General features: G+C 36.4%; 1 protein-coding gene across 5 annotated transcripts in view; it reads right to left on the bottom strand.

Moving 5' to 3' along the window:
* The window catches only part of RICTOR (RPTOR independent companion of MTOR complex 2), a 127,789-nt gene that overhangs the window by 48,122 nt on the left and 58,972 nt on the right, over positions 1–20,695 (bottom strand). For 4 of the 5 annotated variants that reach the window (XM_082651485.1, XM_082651483.1, XM_082651484.1 and 1 more), the window contains exons 8-10: positions 17,595–17,764; positions 5,345–5,412; positions 2,385–2,452 (exon numbers count right to left, since the gene is read on the bottom strand). In XM_082651485.1, the coding sequence (XP_082507611.1) occupies positions 2,385–2,452; positions 5,345–5,412; positions 17,595–17,764 (306 nt within the window). Of the gene's footprint in view, positions 1–2,384; positions 2,453–3,194; positions 3,271–5,344; positions 5,413–17,594; positions 17,765–20,695 lie in introns of those variants that run through there. The other variant, XM_082651486.1, reaches the window with a different exon arrangement.

Consider the following 20,695-nt stretch of genomic DNA (forward strand, 5'->3'; position numbering starts at 1 on the left):
ACAAAGTAATGCCATTTGCAGCAACAGGGATGAATCCAGATTATCATACTGAGTGAAGTAAGTCAGACACAGACAAATATATGATATCGCTTATATGTGGAATCTAGAAAAAAAAGGGGGTTACAAATGAACTTACAAAAACAGAAGTAGAGTCATGGATGTAGGAAACAAACTTATGGTTACAAGGGGATAAGAGTGGGGCAGGGATAAACTGGGAGATTGGGACTGACATATACACACAACTACATATAAAATACATAACTAATAATAATCTGCCATATAGCAGAGGGAATTCTACTCAATACTCTGTAATTGCCTACATGGGAAAAGAATCTAAAAAAAAAAAAGGGCTTCACTGGTGGCGCAGTGGTTCAGAGTCCGCCTGCCGATGCAGGGGACACGGGTTCGTGCCCCGGTCCGGGAAGATCCCACATGCCGCGGAGCGGCTGGGCCCGTGAGCCATAGTCGCTGAGCCTGCGTGTCCGGAGCCTGTGCTCCGCAACAGGAGAGGCCACAACAGTGAGAGGCCCGTGTACCGCAAAAAAAAAAAAAAAAAAAAAAAAGTGGATATATGTATAGCTGATTCACTTTGCTGTACACCTGAAACTAATGCAATACTGTAAATCAACTATTCTCCAATAAAAATTTTAAGAAAAGAAAAGCAAAAATAAACAAATGGGACCTAACGAAACTTATAAGCTTTTGCACAGCAAAGGAAACCATAAACAAAATGAAAAGACAACCTATGGAGTGGGAGAAAATATTTGCAAATTAGGCAACCAAAAAGGGATTAATTTCTAAAATATACAAACAGCTCATACAACTCATAACAAAAAAACAAGCAACCCAATCAAAAAATGGACAGAAGACCTAAATAGACATTTCTCCCAAGAAGACATACAGATGGCCAATAGGCACATGAAAAGATGCTCAACATCACTAATTATTAGAGAAATGCAAATCAAAACTACAATGAGGTATCACCCCACACCAGTCAGAATGGCCATCATTAAAAAGTCTACAAATAATAAATGCTGGAGAGGTTGTGGAGAAATAGGAACCCTCCTACACTGTTGGTGGGAATGTAAATTGGTGCAGCCATTATGGAAAACAGTATGGAGGTTTTTTTAAAAACTAAAAGTAGAGTTACCACATGATCCTGCAATCCCATGCCTGGATATATAACCAGAGAAAACTCTAATTTGAAAAGATACATGCAGACTGTCATACAGAGTGAAGTAAGTCAGAAAGAGAAAAACAAACATTGTATATTAACGCATATATGTGGAATCTAGAAAAATGGTACAGATGAACTAGTTTGCAAGGCAGAAATAGAGACACAGATGTAGAGAACAAACGTACGGATACCAAGGGGGGAAAAGTGGGGCAGGGAGGGGATGAATTGCGAGAGGGACTGACATATATACACTAATATGTATAAAATAGATAACTAATAAGAACCTGCTATATAAAAAAATAAAATAAAATTCAAAAAAAAGAAAACATGAAAATAAATAAATTTAAATAAATAAATAAAAGATACATGCACCCCAATGTTCACTGAAGCACTATTTACAATAGCCAAGACATGGAAGCAATCTAAATGTCCATCAACAGATGAATGGATAAAGATGTGAGATACACACACACACACACACACACACACACACACAATGAAATATTACTCAGCCATAAAAAGAATGAAATAATGCCATATGCAGCAACATGATGGACCTAGAGATTATCATCATACTAAGTGAAGTAAGTCAGACAGAAAGACAAATACCATACAATATCACTTATATGTGGAATCTAAAATATGATACAAATGGACTTATTTGTGAAACAGAAACAGACTCACAGACAGGGAAAACAAACTTATGGTTATCAAAGGGGAAAGGGAGTGGGGGAGTGATAAATTAGGAGTTTGGGATTTACAGATACACACTACTATATATAAAATAAACAACAAGGTCCTACTATATAGTAGAGGGAACTATATTCAACATCCTGTAATAAACCATAATGAAAAAGAATGTAATTTGGGATTACTAATGGCCTATCTTGCTTATTTGGTATTTATGACATTCTACATTACATTTTTAGGAACAAACTTTAGTTACATATTCAACTAACACTCTTAAAAATTTTTTTTGGTATAGATCTTGTTTAAGTTTATTTTAATGCCCAGGTTATCATTAGCATATTGACTTACAAATGGTCAATTTTAAGACTTGTGTACAAACCCCTCTTGGTTCTAATGATAACATATAAAGAAAGACTAGGTTAACATCTAAAGCAGATGCTACAATAATAATTTAACATTTGAAAAAATAGCCAAGCTTTTCTTATTGGATGTTATAAAGCAGCACAGAGGAACTTACCTGCCCATGACCGGAATGTTGCTATGATTCCCATTTTACTTGCTAGAAACCTTGCTTCTCTGTCTTCTCTGTTGGGTGAGGTGGGGGGGCGGGGGGGTGTCAAAGAAATTAAATGTTAAAATAAAAAGTGAGTTTTTCCTACCACTATATCAGAATAAGAGCTATCATTACTTAACATTTAAATATTTACATAGGAAATTCAACAATATATTAAAAGAAAATAAAGATCAGATCTACCTCAAAGCAAATTACCCAGTTATGTACTGATCATGCGTCCCCCCATTTAAAATTCACAACATCTTTTAAAACAAATTATAAATTCCGCTTTCCCACTGAGTTCTTCTTTTCCTGCTCTTTCTGAAAACTATTCTTAGGTAGCTCATTAACACCTTTAATTGAGCATTAGAGACAACACCAGCCTGCTTAATAAGCATCTCTGTCAAAATACTGCCCCTTAGCAAAGAAAATTACCACATAAACCTCTTACTTTTACGACATGTATTCTCTTTACTTCAAAAATCTTGTCCCAAATTTATTTGAGCATTTCTACCAAGCAAGCTCAACAACTCAGATATTCACCGAGATATTATTAAATAACTAGATATTATTATTGATCCATTTTTAAGCTCATTCAGGTTGTTGGCAGAATTCATTTCCTTGGTGTTATACAACTGAGGTTTCTGTTTTCTTTCTGTCAGCTGGGGCCTACTACCAGCTACTTTCTTCTTTTATAATTGGTATCCAATCATCTCACTTGTTCCCTTCTATGTAATAGTTTATGACAATTAATTAACCAACAGTATTACTTACATTGTTAAACATATTCCATATATGGTCTACGGCCAGTTTTAATACTTAATAGCAACCTTGTACTCTTTATTTATGCCACCTCAACCATCTCTACCCTGTAAACAGTCCATTTTTTTTTCTGTGCCATCTTTTTTACTTCCCTAATGTTAAAGTTCTTAACAGTTGTGAGAATACAGAAATCCAGAGAACTGGGAAAGAAAAAAACAGAAGGGATAAAGAACAATGACAGAAAATCAAATTGAAGAATGGTAAGCAAGCAGATAGTTTACAAAAGAGAAATGAAAGTTAAAAACATCCCCCACACATACAAACCAACCACACTAAGCTCTGTGGTACTAATCAACATGACACTATAACAGAAACTAAAATGGGGAGGGGGGTTGGTGGAAGAAATGAGAATCAGACAACTGTGTGATTAAGCTTTTGGTGCTCCTTCTCTTAAAAATGTTTGTGACATACTTATACTGTTTGCCTGGTAATCCAATCTCTAACCTATTTGATAAATTAGTAGTATTGTAAAAAAAAAAAAAAAAAAACACCCATTTCCTTATTCCCTAGCTATAATGTACTCATGCTCCAGAAACTGCCCATACTCCAGAAACTTAAGGAAAGCAAAGTATTGAACCAAACAGAAAAGAAAGGATTTTGGTGGAATGTACTCCCCCCTCCTCAACTCTAAAAAATATCCAGGTTCGTCTCTTGCTTATTCTGGTAGGCAGAATTCTAAAAACGCCCCTATCCTCTCAAGATTCTAGGTCTTAATCCCTGGATCCCTGTGAATATGATATCATTGCCATGACTGTGATTATGTTTATGTTATATAGCCCGGCAGACCTTAAGATACGGAGATCATCTGGTAGGCTTGATCGAACTGGAGAGCTTTCTCTAGCTGGAAGCAGAAGAAAAAGTCAGAGAGATTCAAAGCACAAAGATTCAAGGAATTCCTGCTGTGTTTGAAGATGGAGAGTACCATGTGCCAGGAAAAGAGGGTGGCCATTAGAAGCTGAGAGTAGGCCCCAGTTGACAGTCAGCAAGAAAACAGGAACTTCAGTTGTACAATAGCAAGGAAGTGAATTCTGCCAACAATCTGAGTGAGCCCAGAAATAAATGGCTTCTTCACCAGAACTTCCAGATAAGAACCACGCCAGACCTCTGACCTACTGAACTGTGAACTAATAAACTGATGTTATTTTAAGCTTCTATATTTGTAGTCATTTGTCATGCAGCAATAGAAAATGCATACATTCTTCATCAATAAAGAGCATGCCCAAGTGTGATAGGAGAAGCCAAGAAAGGGGCTTAAGAATCCCAATTCATAACTTAGTTAGCAAGAATAAGGTCTGAGAAGTCTTAAACAGAGAATGACTATTCTAATTTCTTAGCTCAGGTCACGATATGTTAGCATGCAATGAGTCCACAGTGATGGAGGTGATTAAAGATATGAAACCACTATTTTTAATTCAGGAGAAAAATGAAAAACAACAAAAATATGCCCATTTTAAAATGTTCCCAAACTTAGTGAGGAATTTTAAAAACATACTATCTCTCAAAATAAGTGTGTCTACAATCCAACAATCCTACTATGCTACACCTGATAGCATATTTATTGGAACTGTGTCAGCGGCAAAATCTTCACCGACAAGTTCATTATTTGATCCATAAATCAATTTAAATATAGTTATACCAGAATACCTAGTGAACATGTGCATTTCTCTCCAGAAAAACTGAAAATTATCCTGCCTCATTTCTAGAAAATAATCTTTACTCTATCTCCTCTTACCTCCCTATGAACCTTACTCTCAAAATTCTACACAGTATATTTTTCTGCTTACTCAATTTAGGCCGCTCTTCATTCTACTCACAATTAATTCTTTTAGTCTTTCAATGTAATTGTGCTAAAAACATGTACAATAGAAAAATTATTAAAGATCAAGGTTTCTACTCCTACATATCTTACATTTTTTAAAATAAGAAACTAATTCCAAGTCTTTAAATTTCCCGATGCTTACTTTTAATTTTTTAAACCACAGCTAATTATGAGAGAACTATAACTCCATGAAATAGGAAATTTACTTAAACTCATTTTTCTCTGGCTCTACGTACAATCAGGCAAATCTAAAAGTTTTAACAGTAACACGCATGGTACTTACTTAAGCTGTCCTTCAGCTGTATCTGGACTATGTCTGTAGTGAAAATCAGTATAGGGTGCTAAAATTCGCTAATAAAAAGAAAAGGCAAAAAAAGAAGAAGAAAAAGAGTCCTTATTATAAAATGTATTCTTCCTGTAACAAGCTAAAATTAATTCCACTTCTCTGTATCTCTAACTGGGTACACTGCTTGAGAGACTTATTTCTTCAAACTCATCATCAAGGAATATATTTGAGTGATTTTTTTAAATGTACAAACTGAATTTCTGAACTTCTAAACTGACGTTTAACATACATATTAAGCAGTGCACAAATCATGAATGTGAGGTTTGATGGATTTTCTCAAACTAAGCACGTTCCCTATAATCCTCAAAGCCTCCTTATTCTCCCGTTCGTTCTCACCACAGGACTACTATCCTGATTTCTAACACTATGACTTGTGTTGCCTATTTCTGAACATTATTTAATTATTTTTACTTTATAAATTATGTTCATTTTCTTACTAGTATAAGGAAATCCAAATTATGTTCGTGTATTGTCCTTGTATATAGCAACACTGTTAGGCTCACTCATTTTAGAACTTAAACCACTGTATCTCATTTACCAACCCCCCTGGTCCAGCCTTGTGCTGACTGCATTACTGTGGCCTGAATTTTAATTTTAAAATGATTTAAAATACCTAAGACATTACAAATATCGTTTTAGACAATGAGTAGTCTTTTATATTTTGTCATGTGTACGTTTTTTGCCACGCTTCATTCCTTCCTGCATTTCCTTGTTTGTCTAGGATCACTTTCCTTTTAAGGATTCACTTTAACCTTCCTTTGAGTCTGTCTCATTTTTTTTTTATTATCTTTATTGGAGCATAATTGCTTTACAATGGTGTGTTAGTTTCTGCTTTATAACAAAGTGAATCAGTTATACATACACATATGTTCCCATATCTCTTCCCTCTTGCGTATCCCTCCCTGCCACCCCTCTAGGTGGTCACAAAGCACCGAGTTGATCTCCCTGTGCTATGCGGCTGCTTCCCACTAGCTTTCCATTTTACGTTTCGTAGTGTATATATATCCATGCCACTCTCTCACTTTGTCACAGCTTACCCTTCCCCTTCCCCATATCCTCAAGTCCATTCTCTAGTAGGTCTGTGTCTTTATTCCTGTCTTACCCCTAGGTTCTTCATGACATTTTTTTTGCTTAAATTCCATATATATGTGTTAGCATACGGTATTTGTCTTTCTCTTTCTGACTTACTTCGCTCTGTATAACAGACTCTAGGTCCATCCACCTCATTACAAATAGCTCAATTTTGTTTCTTTTCATGGCTGAGTAATATTCCATTGTATATATGTGCCACATCTTCTTTATCCATTCATCCGATGATGGGCACTTAGGTTGTTTCCGTCTCCGGGCTATTGTAAATAGAGCTGCAATGAACATCTTGGTACATGACTCTTTTTGAATTATGGTTTTCTCAGGGTATATGCCCAGCAGTGGGATTGCTGGGTCATATAGTAGTTCTATTTGTAGTTTTTTAAGGAACCTCCATACTGTTCTCCATAGTGGCTGAACCAATTCACATTCCCACCAGCAGTGCAAGAGTGTTCCCTTTTCTCCACACCCTCTCCAGCATTTATTGTTTCTAGATTTTTTGCATTCTGACTGGTGTGAGATGATATCTCATTGTAGTTTTGATTTGCATTTCTCTAATGATTAATGATGTTGAGCATTCTTTCATGTGTTTGTTGGCAGTCTGTATATCTTCTTTGGAGAAATGTCTATTTAGGTCTCCTGCCCATTTTTGGATTGGGTTGTTTGTTTTTTTGTTATTGAGCTGCTTGCAAATTTGGAGATTAATCCTTTGTCAGTTGCTTCATTTGCAAATATGTTCTCCCATTCTGAGGGTTGTCTTTTGGTCTTGTTTATGGTTTCCTTTGATGTGCAGAAGCTTTGCAGTTTCATTAGGTCCCATTTGTTTATTTTTGGTTTTATTTCCATTTCTCTAGGAGGTGGGTCAAAAAGGATCTTGCTGTGATTTATGTCATAGAGTGTTCTGCCTATGTTTTCCTCTAAGAGTTTGATAGTTTCTGGCCTTACATTTAGGTCTTTAATCCATTTTGAGGTTATTTTTGCATATGGTGTTAGGGAGTGATCTTATCTCATACTTTTACATGTAGCTGTCCAGTTTTCCCAGCACCACTTATTGAAGAGGCTGTCCTTTCTCCACTGTACATTCCTGCCTCCCTTTATCAAAGATAAGGTGACCATATGTGCATGGGTTTATCTCTGGGCTTTCTATCCTGTTCCATTGATCTATCTTTCTGTTTTTGTGCCAGTACCATTATGTCTTCATTCCTGTAGCTTTGTAGCATAGTCTGAAGTCAGGGAGCCTGATTCCTCAAGCTCTGTTTTTCGTTCTCAAGATTGCTTTGGCTATTCGGGATCTTTTGTGTTTCCATACAAACTGTGAAATTTATTTTTCTACTTCTGTGAAAAATGCCAGTGGTAGTTTGATAGCGATTACATTGAATCTGTAGATTGCTTTGGGTAGTAGAGTCATTTTCACAATGTTGATTCTTCCAATCCAAGAACATGGTATATCTCTCCATCTATTTGTATCATCTTTAATTTCTTTCATCAGTGTCTTATAATTTTCTGCATACAGGTCGTTTGTCTCCTTAGGTAGGTTTATTCCTAGATATTTTATTCTTTTTGTTGCAATGGTAAATGGGAGTGTTTTCTTGATTTCACTTTCAGATTTTCATCATTAGTGTATAGGAATGCAAGTGATTTCTGTGCATTAATTTTGTATCCTGCTACTTTACCAAATTCATTGATTAGCTCTAGTAGTTTTCTGGTTGCATCTTTAGGATTCTCTATGCATAGTATCATGTCATCTGCAAACAGTGACAGCTTTACTTCTTCTTTTCCGATTTGGATTCCTTTCATTTCCTTTTCGTCTCTGATTGCTGTGGCTAAAACTTCCAAAACTATGTTGAATAAGAGTGGTGAGAGTGGGCAACCTCGTCTTGTTCCTGTTCTTAGTGGAAATGCTTTCAGTTTTTCACCACTGAGGACGATATTGGCTGTGGGTTTGTCATATACTGCCTTTATTATGTTGAGGAAAGTTCCCTCTATGCCTACTTTCTGCAGGGATTTTATCATAAATGGGTGTTGAATTTTGTCGAAAGCTTTCCCTGCATCTACTGAGATGATCATATGGTTTTTCTCCTTCAATTTGTTAATATGGTGTATCACAGTGATTGACTTGCATATATTGAAGAATCCTTGCATTCCTGGAATAAACCCCACTTGATTGTGGTGTATGACCCTTTTAATGTGCTGTTGGATTCTGTTTGCTAGTATTTTGAGGATCTTTGCATCTATGTTCATCAGTGATATTGGTCTGTAGTTTTCTTTCTTTGTGACATCCTTGTCCGGTTTTCGTATCAGGGTGATGGTGGCCTCGTAGAATGAGTTTGGGGGTGTTCCTCCCTCTGCTATATTTTGGAAGAGTTTGAGAAGGATAGGTGTTAGCTCTTCTCTAAATGTTTGATAGAATTTGCCTGGGAAGCCTTCAGGTCCTGGGCTTTTGTTTGTTGGAAGTTATTTAATCACAGTTTCAATTTTAGTGCTTGTGATTGGTCTGTTCATATTTTCTATTTCTTCCTGATTCAGTATTGGTACGTTGTGCATTTCTAAGAATTTGTCCATTTCTTCCAGATTGTCCATTTTATTGGCATAGAGTTGCTTGTAGTAATCTCTCATGATCTTTTTTATTTCTGCAGTGTCAGCTGTTACTTCTCCTTTTTCATTTCTAATTCTATTGATTTGAGTCTTCTCCCTTTTTTTCTTGATGAGTCTGGCTAATGGTTTATCAATTTTGTTTATCTTCTCAAAGAAACAGCTTTTGGTTTTATTGATCTTAGCTATCGTTTCCTTCATTTCTTTTTCATTTATTTCTGATCTGATCTTTATGATTTCTTTCCTTCTGCTAACTTTGGGTTATTTTTGTTCTTCCTTCTCTAACTGCTTTAGGTGCAAGGTTAGGTTGTATATTCGGGATGTTTCGGAAGGTAGGATTGTATTGCTATAAACTTCCCTCTTAAAACTGCTTTTGCTGCACCCCATAGGTTTTGGGTTGTCATGTCTCCATTGTCATTTGTTTCTAGGTATTTTTTAATTTCCTCTTTGATTTCTTCAGTGATCACTTCGTTATTAATAGTGTATTACTTAGCCTCCATGTGTTTGTACATTTTACAGATCTTTTCCTGTAATTGATATCTAGTTTCATAGTGTTGTGGTCGGAAAAGATACTTGATACAGTTTCAATTTTCTAAAATTTACCAAGGCTTAATTTGTGACCCAAGATATGATCTATCCTGGAGAATGTTCCGTGAGCACTTGAGAAAAATGTGTATTCTGTTATTTTTGGACGGAATGTCCTATAAATATCAATTAAGTCCATCTAGTTTAATGTATCATTTAAAGCTTGTGTTTCCGTATTTATTTTCATTTTGGATGATCGGTCCATTGGTGAAAGTGGGGTGTTAAAGTCCCCTACTATGAATGTGTTACTGTCGATTTCCCCTTTTATGGCTGTTAGTATTTGCCTTATGTATTGAGGGGCTCCTATGTTGGGTGCATAAATATTTACAATTGTTATATCTTCTTCTTGGATCGATCCCTTGATCATTATGTACTCTCCTTCTTTGTCTCTCGTAATACTCTTTATTTTAAAGTCTATTTTGTCTGATATGAGAATTGCTACTCCAGCTTTCTTTTGGTTTCCATTTGCATGGAGTATCTTTTTCCATACCCTTACTTTCAGTCTGTATGTGTCTCTAGGTCTGAAGTGGGTCTCTTGTAGACAGCATATATATGGGTCTTGTTTTTGTATCCATTCAGCCAGTCTGTGTCTTTTGGTGGGAGCATTTAATCCATTTACATTTAAGGTAATTATCGATATGTATGTTCCTATTCCCGTTTTCTTAATTATTTTGGGTTTGTTATTGTAGGTCTCTTCCTTCTCTTGTGTTTCTTGCCTACTAGAGAACATCCTTTAGCATTTGTTGTAAAGCTGGTTTGGTGATGCTGGACCCTCTCAGCTTTTACTTCTCTGTAAAGGTTTTAATTTCTCCATAAAATCTGAATGACATCCTTGCTGGGTAGAGTAATCTTGGCTGCAGGTTTTTCTCCTTCATCCCTTTAAATATGTCCTGCCAGTCCCTTCTGGCTTGCCGAGTTTCTGCTGAAAGATCAGCTGTTAATCTTATGGGGATTCCCTTGTGTGTTATTTGTTGTTTTTCCCTTGCTGCTTTTAATACGTTTTCTTTGTATTTAACTTCTAACAGTTTGATTAATATGTGTCTTGGCATGTTTCTCCTTGGATTTATCCTGTATGGGACTCTCTGTGCTTCCTGGACTTGATTAACTATTTCCTTTCCCATGTTAGGGAAGTTTTCAACTATAATGTCTTCAAATATTTTTCAGTCCCTTTCTTTTTCTCTTCTTCTTCTGGAACCCCTATAATTCGAATGTTGGTGCGTTTAATGTTGTCCCAGAGGTCTCTGAGACTGTCCTCTGTTCTTTTCATTCTTTTTTCTTTATTCTGCTCTGCAGTAGTTATTTCCACTATTTTATCTTCCAGGTCACTTATCCGTTCTTCTGCCTCAGTTATTCTGCTATTTTTCCCATCTAGAGTATTTTTAATTTCATTTATTGTGTTGTTCATCGTTGCCTGTTTCATCTTTAGTTCTTCTAGGTCGTTGTTAAATGTTTCTTGCATTTTCTCTATTCTGTTTCCAAGATTTTGGATCATCTTTACTATCATTATTCTGAATTCTTTTTCAGGTAGACTGCCTATTTCCTCTTCATTTGTTAGGTCTGGTGGGTTTTTATCTTGCTCCTTCATCTGCTGTGTGTTTTTCTGTCTTCTCATTTTGTTGATCTTACTGTCTTTGGGGTCTCCTTTTTGCAGGCTGCAGGTTCGTAGTTCCCGTTGTTTTTGGTGTCTGTCCCCAGTGGCTAAAGTTGGTTCAGTGGGTTGTGTAGGCTTCCTAGTGGAGGGGACTAGTGTCTGTGTTCTGGTGAATGAGGCTGGATCTTGCCTTTCTGGTGGGCAGGTCCATGTCTGGTGGTGTGTTTTGGGGTGTCTGTGGACTTATGATTTTAGGCAGCCTCTCTGCTAATGGGTGGGGTTGTGTTCCTGTCTTGTTAGTTGTTGGGCATAGGGTGTCCAGCACTGTAGCTCGCTGGTCATTGAGTGAAGCTGGGTGCTGGTGTTGAGATGGAGATCTCTGGGAGATTTTCACCGTTTGATGTTATGTGGAGCTGGGAGGTCTCTTGTGGACCAGTGTCCTGAAGTTGGCTCTCCCACCTCAGAGGCACAGCACTGACTCCTGGCTGCAGCACCAAGAGCCTTTCATCCACACGGGTCAGAATAAAAGGGAGAAAAAATAAGAAAGAAAGAAAGCGAGAGAGAGAGAGAGAGAGAGAAAGGGAGGGAGGCAGTTAGAAAAGAAAGAGAGAAAGAGAGAAAGAAAGGAAGGAAGGAAGGAAGGAAGGAAGGAAGGAAGGAAGGAAGGAAGGAAGGAAGGAAGAAAGAAAGAAACGAGAAAGAAAGAAAGAGGATAAAATAAAATAAAGCTATTAAAATAAAAAATAATTATTAAGAAAAAAATGTTTTTAAAAAGGAAAACAAAAAGGACAGATAGAACCCTAGGACAACTGGGGAAAGCAAGGCTACACAGACAAAATCTAACACAGAAGCATGCACGTACACACTCACAAAAAGAAGAAAAAGGGGAAAAAATCATAAATCTTGCTCTCAAGGTCCACCTCCTCAATTTGGGATGATTCATTGCCTATTCATATATTCCACAGATGCAGGGTACATCAAGTTGATTGTGGAGCTTTAATCTGCTGCTTCTGAGGCTGCTGGGAGAGATTTCCCTTTCTCTTCTTTGTTTGTACAGCTCCCAGGGTTCAGCTTTGGGTTTGGCCCTGCCTCTGCATGTAGGTCGCCGGAGCGCATCTGTTCTTCACTCAGACAGGATGAGGTTAAAGGAGCAGCTGCTTCGGGGGCTCTGGCTCACTCAGGCCGAGGGGAGGGAAGGGTGCGGATGTAGGGCGAGCCTGTGGCAGCAGACGTCGGCGTGACGTTGCACCAGCCTGAGGCGTGCCGTGCGTTCTCCGGGTTAGTTGTCCCTGGATCCCGGGACCCTGGCAGTGGCAGGCTGCACAGGCTCCCCGGAAGGGAGGTGTGGAGAGTGACCTGTGCTCGCACACAGGCTTGTTGTTGGCGGCAGCAGCAGACTTAGCGTCTCATGCCCGTCTCTGGTTTCTGCGCTGTTAACCGCGGCTCGCGCCTGTCTCTGGAGCTCCTTTAAGCAGCGCTCTTAATCCCCTCTCCTCGCGCACCAGCAAACAAAGATGGAAGAAAAAGTCTCTTGCCTCTTTGGCACGTCCAGACTTTTTCCCGGACTCCCTCCTGACTAGCCATGGTGCACTAACTCCCTGCAGGCTGTGTTCACGCCGCCAACCCCAGTCTCTCCCTGCGCTCCGACCAAAGCCCGAGCCTCAGCTCCCAGCCCTGCCCGCCCCGGCGGGTGAGCAGACAAGCCTCTCAGGCTGGTGAGTGCCAGTCGGCACTGATCCTCTGTGCGGGAATCTCACCGCTTTGCCCTCCACACCCCTCTTGCTGTACTCTCCTACGCGGCTGCGAAGCTTGCCCCCTCCCCCACCCACAGTCTCCGCCCGCGAAGGAGCTTCCTAGTGTGTGGAAACCTTTCCTCCTTCACAGCTCCCTCCCACTGGTTCAGGTCCCATCCCTATTCTTTTGTCTCTGTTCATTCTTTTTTCTTTTGCCCTACCCAGGTACGTGGGGGGTTTCTTGCCTTTTGGGAGGCCTGAGGTCTTCTGCCAGCGTTCAGTAGGTGTTCTGTAGGAGTTGTTCCACGTGTAGATATATTTCTGGTGTATCTGTGCAGAGGAAGGTGATCTCCATGTTTTACTCTTCCACCATCTTCCTGTACTCTGTCTCATTTGTTAAAAAGCAATAAATATTTATTATCTCACAATGTTTCTGTGAGTCAGGAATCTAGAAGAGTTTAATTGTGCAGTTATGGCTCAGGGTGCCTCATAAAGTTGTAGTCAAAATATTGATCAGGGCTGCAGTCATCTCAAGACTTGACTGAAGCTGTAGAATCTGCTTCAAGATGGTTTACTCACAACGTGCTAATTGTTGGCAAAAGGTCTCAGTTCCTTCCCACGTGTGCCTCACCATAGGCTGCTTTACTGTCTTCATGACATAAAGGCAAGGAATCGAAGAAAGAATAGTGTTTCTTTAAATTTCCTTGGGTCATTTTTCTTTAGTCTATAAAATCTTTATTTTACCTTTGTTTTTGAAAGACATTTTCTCTAGGTAGGTTGACATTATTTTCTTTCTGCACTCTAAATATGCCATTCTACTGTCTTCTGGTTCCATCATTTCTGTTGGGAAATCAGCTGTCAGAGTTGTTCCTTTGAAAGTAGAGTCTTTTATCTCAAGCTGATTTTAAGATTTTTATTTATCTTGGTTTTTGACAACCTTACCATGATGTGTGTACATGTTGTTTTCTTTGTATTATCTTGAGTTTTCTGAGCTTTATGAAGTTTCATCAGTTTTAGAAACAAAAGTTTTGACCACTGCTTCTTTGGATATCTGCTTCTGCTCATTTTCTCTCTCTTCTCCAAAGACAACAATTATGTTTTATCCCTTTTGTTATGTTCATTTCCTTTCTCTTCCCCTGCCCCCAATGTTTTACTTGATATTTTTATTGACTTTTATTTCAATTTACTAATGATATCTTCTCATCCAAAATGGATTTTTAATTTCACTGAGTTCAGAATTTCAGGTTTTATATTTTTCTGCACTAGTTCCATTTGATTCATTTTGCACACTGCAATTATATGGTGAAATTCTCCATTATTTCATCTATTTTCTTCTTCTCCATTTTCCTTAACAAGTTAATCATGCTTGTTTTAAAGTCTTTTCCCTCTAGCTGTAACATCTGGATCACCTGTAGACATGCTTCTATGGAATTTCTTTTCTTTTGAGTTTTCAGTTACATATTCATGTCTTTTTGTATGACACTCAATCATATTTCTGACTGAATGTTAGACATTGTAAATTTTATTAAAGGTTCCAAGTGATGTTATCTCCATCAGAGACGGTTTATCCTTTCCTCTGTTAGTCAGGTAGATTAAAGGGACTGATGAGCTTATCCTAGTCACCAACTGAGTTAAACTATGCTGCAATTTTGTTAAGATTTGAGTGTACCCCTGGTTTTCTTGTGTTTCTAAAGTATGGATCTCCAAAACTTTCAAGAGACTTTAGCAAGGTTTTTTTTTTTTCTCCTTAGCAGTGAGAAATTGGGGATTTTTTCTACACACTTCATAAGTTTTGAACTTAGATCTTTAGGCACTCATCCACAATTACTTCAGAATTTGGGACATGTCAAGAACAGGAAATCGGCTATGAAATACCCAGTTTGTTACTTGAATACTACATAACTGCCAAAAGCTGTTCTGATTTTTCAGGTCCTAGGAAAAGCGTACCTGGATTTTCAACTTCTAATTATGTCCTGATCAGTAAGTGACCCCAGGGAAAAAAAAGCAACTGCATATAATCAGTGTAAATTCACTACTTCTTAGAGGTCTTTCCACTTCTGCCCATGAACCCCCTTCCTGGGAAGCCTCTGTGTCCTATGCACAGGAGACCATAGCCTATTCCACTGTGTTTTCCTCAGTGGAAACATTTTAACTTCTGCTCTCCACAGATTCTTATCTCAGCAAACTTCTAGAAGGGTAAATCAGACTTGATCTGCGGGCTTCTCACATCTCTAGGCTTGTCACTCCACATACACATTCGCCTGCCAAATAGTCTGGTCTTCTACCTAGGCCTAGGTCATATTCTTAACCTCTAGCCTGTGGCCTAAATCTACAGTGCCCCCAAGGGCATCTCTAGATTTTTCACTCCCTCTGGTCCTTATTGCTTTCACAGCTCTATACTGCTTTAAATATATGATTTCCATAATTATTCAACTTTTCTAGTTTTCCATAGCAGATGCTATGAACTACACTATCCTACTCTGAAGTTTAAAAAATACGTTGTTTTTAAAATTTACTATAAAAAATTAAAATTACAATTTTACAATCCTTACTGACTGCCTATTCTAATAACATTATCATATTAAATGTACCTTTTTTTTTTCCTGTGTGAGGTCAAAATATATTACAGATTATAGAAATAGAAGCCAGGGTAGATTTTAAAAGGGATTTTTTTTTTTTAACAGAAGAAAGATTTGGGCCTAACGAGACAGTAGCAATGAAAATAGCTCCTTTGTAGGTGGAAAAGACAAACCAAAGTTATCAAGTTAGAGTGAAAATTTATAAATATAATTAATAAAACTGAGGACAATATTCTTGTAACAGCAGACTCTAGGATGAAGATAATGATAAAGTAGAAGATGATAATGATTAATATCCAAGGCAATCAGTATTTATTGAATACTTATTATGTGCCAGGTACTAAATAAAACATTTATGTAGATTAGAATGAATATATGTAAAGCACCTGGAAATATTGCCTAACTCATTATAAGCTTTACAAGAGTGTTAGTTGCTGCTATTACTACTACTACTATTATTATTATAGTATTTATTCTTCACAATAATTCTTTAAGGTAAAAATCATGACTTTTATTTTACCTAGGAAAAAATGGGTCCAAGAGAGGCTAATAACTTGCCCCAAATCATAAAGCTAGTAGGTTACAGAACAAAAATCCAAAACCAGATCCGTATAGCCTGAAGTCTATGCTCTCAATCACTATGATACTTTAGGAGGATCTTGTTAAGGAAAAAAAGAACATTTGTGGCTTTAAAGAACTTATGCAGATATAGTCGTGTACTTAAATATCTACCATATTCTTTTTGAGGTTTTTTCGTTTACACAAAGGCTTTACTAATCTGCTGCACAATTATATAGGAATAAAAACCAGGCCTATATACAATATCTTCCTTTATTGCAATCTTAAAATTCTCCAATCTTAAAATATCATTTTCTCCACTTGATAAAGAAAAAACTTAAATCGAAATACACTGTAAAATATCAAAAATGCCAGCTTATTCCCACTGGATTCCCATGAATAATGTATTTAAAATCACTTATTAAGGAGAATATTGTACCTAAATTTGTTAGTTAGTGATATAGGCTAATGTCAATTTTATAATCTCAAAATATTTCTAGTAGCCCTAATAAAACCAGAACTATAACATTTAAGACAAGTTTCATAAAATGATTTAAACAGGCAAAGTAGGGAACAATAAATCTTTTATAATTTGCATAATTTCATACCCAAATAAAGCCTTGGTTTAAACTTACTCTGAATGATATCTGCAATGGACAACAATGTAATACATTCACACAAATAAACTATAAGAGTACATTTTGTGGTAACTCCCTGGTGGTCCAGAGGTTAGGACTCCATGCTCTCACTGCCGAGGGCCCAGGTTTAATCCCTGGTCAGGGAAACTAAGATCCCACAAGCCACGGGGCATGGCCAAAAATGAGGGGAAAAAAAAAAGAATACAGTTTGTGATAATTCTGTTCCAACCTCTACTACATACTTATTATAGAAAAGGGCATATGGTAGCCTTACTATTTTAGACCAACTGTAAAAAAAAAAAAAAAAAAAAAAAAAACTGAATTAGTAAAAAAAAAAAAAAAGAAATTGTAGAGTATTTTAAAAAAGATACGTATTCTATTTCTTTCAATTATATATGGTCTTTAGTTGCCAACAAGTGTCTCCAAGTTCAGAGAGTTTTAGCATGGTTTAATAAATAGTATATAATTAGCAGGAGCTATTCACACACAATTAACATACTATAGTCCTTAAAAAGAAATGGTCTTCTTAAATAAATATGTAAATGTCTATGAAACCTTACTTGTGCTCTAATTTGCTCAGTCAAGTTTTCATAGATAATAAAAAAAAATAAACTTCACTTTACATGTTGATGAAATATTCTTGAGAATTTTTTCAATTCGGTCCAAACTGAATGAGCTATAAAATACTGCTGGGATAAGCCAAGCTTATTAGTTAATTTAGGTTTAATAATTAATGCTGTGCTGCATATTAACTTTAAAATTTCAAAGTAAGAGTATGTATTTAAAGTCGTATTTTAAAACTAGAAAGAATATTAAAGTTCCTACCTCTAATTCTACGTCAGCTCGTACATACTGTCGGGTCTTTGGATGATTAAGGAGGTGTAAAATTGTAGTAATGAGAGCCTCATTTATTCGACTTAATTGGCAATCGATCACATTTTTCAAGATGGTGTTTAGTCCACCTCGAAGGGCCACCACCTCTGGATTCTGAAGTGCTAAAATAAAAAAGAAAAACTTAATATATTATATAGGGGATAATTAATAAAACGTAATCAGAAATCTGGGATTTTAATACTTAATTTGCTTTCTGACTTGAAAAACTTTCCAGTCAATGACATTTAAAAGGACACGTGGATAAATTACCTAATAAGAGTCACTGAATATACTTTCCAAAACTCTGATTTGTTTCTTAATGTCTCTGAATTTTTTCATATCTTTTGTTCATGTTTTACTGAATGGTTCTTCTTTCCTATCAATTGCAAGGAGTTCTTTATATAATGGGAATATTAGCCTTTTATCTGTTTCAAATCTTTTATCTGATTTGTAACTTAACTTTAGATTTTAAGCTCAGAAACTCCTCCCTTACTTCAAATATCAGGCATTTTCTCTGTATGCACGCACACCGACGTGTGTGTTTTAAATGAGTTCATGATTAACATTTCAGTTTTCAATCTGTCAGGAAACAGACTTTGGCTTAATATTGATAAGCTCATTTTTTCCCAAATGTTTATTCAACTATCCCAGCATGCTTTCCAAACTGATTTTCATACTTTTGATATACTGAAGTCTTCTATGTATCAGGGTCTGCAACCCTTGATTCTTTTTCATTTTTTTCTCCCTTAATAAGCCAGCTTAACTTTTTTAAAATATGAGAAAAAAATCTTTGCCTTCTCCTCCATTTAATCTTTTTCAAAAATGTTTTTTTTTCCATAGTTGAATTTTTCCTGTTTATTCTGGTTGAACTTTAGATTTAGGTTTCTTCTCCATTTTTTCTAAATTGAGGTATAATTACTTACAGTAAAATACACAGATTTTAATGGTACAGTTCAATAAATTCTGAACAGTATCTATACCCCTGTACCCAATAGCTCAATCAAGGTATAGCACTTTCATCATCCTAGAAAGTTCCTTCACACCACTTTTCAGTCTCCCTCCACAACAAAGGCAACAAATATTCTCATTTCTACCTATAGATTAGCTCTGCCTTCTTGAAAATCAATTAAACAAATTGAAATGTACCCCCTAAACACACACACACGTCTTCCACATTTCTTATTTCTATTTGTTATATATAGTTTTCTTGTCTACTTTGGAAATAGTATCATTTTTTTTCCATTATGTTTACTGATTATTGCTGAAACACAAAATAAATCTATTAAATCTATATTTTCAGGTTTCCACTGTACTGAATTACTGAAGTTGTTCTTCAGTTGATTCAGAGTTTTCTAGATATATCATCTACTATGTATGATGCCTTCTTTCCAATATGTAAAACTGATTTATTATTTTGTCTTGCTAACCTGGTTAAAACGCTAATTAAGAGCTTTTAAAATGATGTAGTATTTGTAGAGATCCACTATTAAGAATATGATTGGTGGACTTCCCTGGTGGCTTAACAGTGGTTAAGAATCCACCTGCCAATGCAGGGGACATGGGTTCGAGCCCTAGTCTGGGAAGGTCCCACATGCCACAGAGCAACTAAGTCCGTGCGCCACAACTACTGAGTCTGTGCTCTAGAGCCCGTGAGCCACAACTACTGGGCTTGCATGCCACAACTACTGAAGCCCATGTGCCTAGAGCCCATGCTCCGCAACAAGAGAAGCCACTGCAATGAGAGGCCCACGCACTGCAAGGAAGAGTAGCCCCCACTCGTCGCACCTAGAGAAAACCTGCGCTCAGCAACAAAGACCCAACGCAACCATAAATAAATAAATAAACAAATTTATTAAAAAAGAGTATGAGTGGTGATTTGAGATGAATATTCTACAATGTTAACATAGTAGCATTCTAATTATTTCATTTTATGTATGCATGTATTTGTGTGTATGTGCGTACCTGTGTGTTTATGTATATAAAATGCTAGTTTCATTTAAATTAAAATCGGTAAATTTCCATATTTTTAATGCTCTCAATTAGATTATACTATATGAGAATTATTTGTTCCTTGAAACAATTTTTTTAAGACAAAACTAACTAAATGACTCTTTTTGGAGGCAATTAATTCATCAAGTACTTCTATGGTTTTTGATCCATCACGTGTTCTACTCTTTTGAGTCAACTGGATATTAAAATTTTCTCTGAAAACCCATTCATTTCAATAAGATTTTCAAATATATAAAAAAATTATCTCATAATTTTTAAAACTCCTATTAATTCTCTTTCTCATTCTATTAATCTTTTCTCTGACTTTTGCATTTTTCAAACAATAGGGTATGTTTGCCTGTGTATCATTTTTTCTTCTTCCGTTAACACAGATTAGATTAAATAATCTATCTTGTTCTCTAAGACTCAGAATCATTATTGCTTTCCTCCTGCTTATGTTAAAATTTATTTTTTTTCTTCTTTTTCTATTTCTTGGGTTCGCTCACTTATTTTCATTACTTTTTGCTTAATTATAAAAGCATCTTATAGTGAGAAGTTAACTCGAGTATATAACTTTCCAGGCATCTCATACATTGACATGTAGTCAAATTTTTATTATTTTTCAAAATTTCCTTAATCAAATTTCTGACTTTTTCTCTAAATCAACAGGTATTGTGGACAGTATTTTTAGACTCTCAATGATAAGGCTTGGCTCTTTTGTTTCTTTAAACTTTTGTTATTCATTTATTTATCATATCAAGAGTGAATGTAACCTATACCACTTCTGCTTTTGGTGGGGAAAAATATTATCTTCTCTTGTCATTAAAAATTATATTTCTTTGGTTATAAGTGAGGTTGAACTTTTAAAATACTTTGACTAGCCATGCATTTCTTTGAGAATTACTTATTTTTCCTACCGATCTGTATATAAGTAAGTTCTTTACCTGTCATGGTAAAGAACTTATTTATTACATTTATTTTTTTCTTTGTTCTGGTACTACATGTTTTCTTATCTCCTTATAATAAAATCTACAGCTGCTGAAATCTGTTTGATTTCTTTTGAT

Source organism: Grampus griseus (genome assembly GCF_964374135.1).
Source record: "Grampus griseus genome assembly, chromosome: 3".
Classification (NCBI taxonomy): domain Eukaryota; kingdom Metazoa; phylum Chordata; class Mammalia; order Artiodactyla; family Delphinidae; genus Grampus; species Grampus griseus.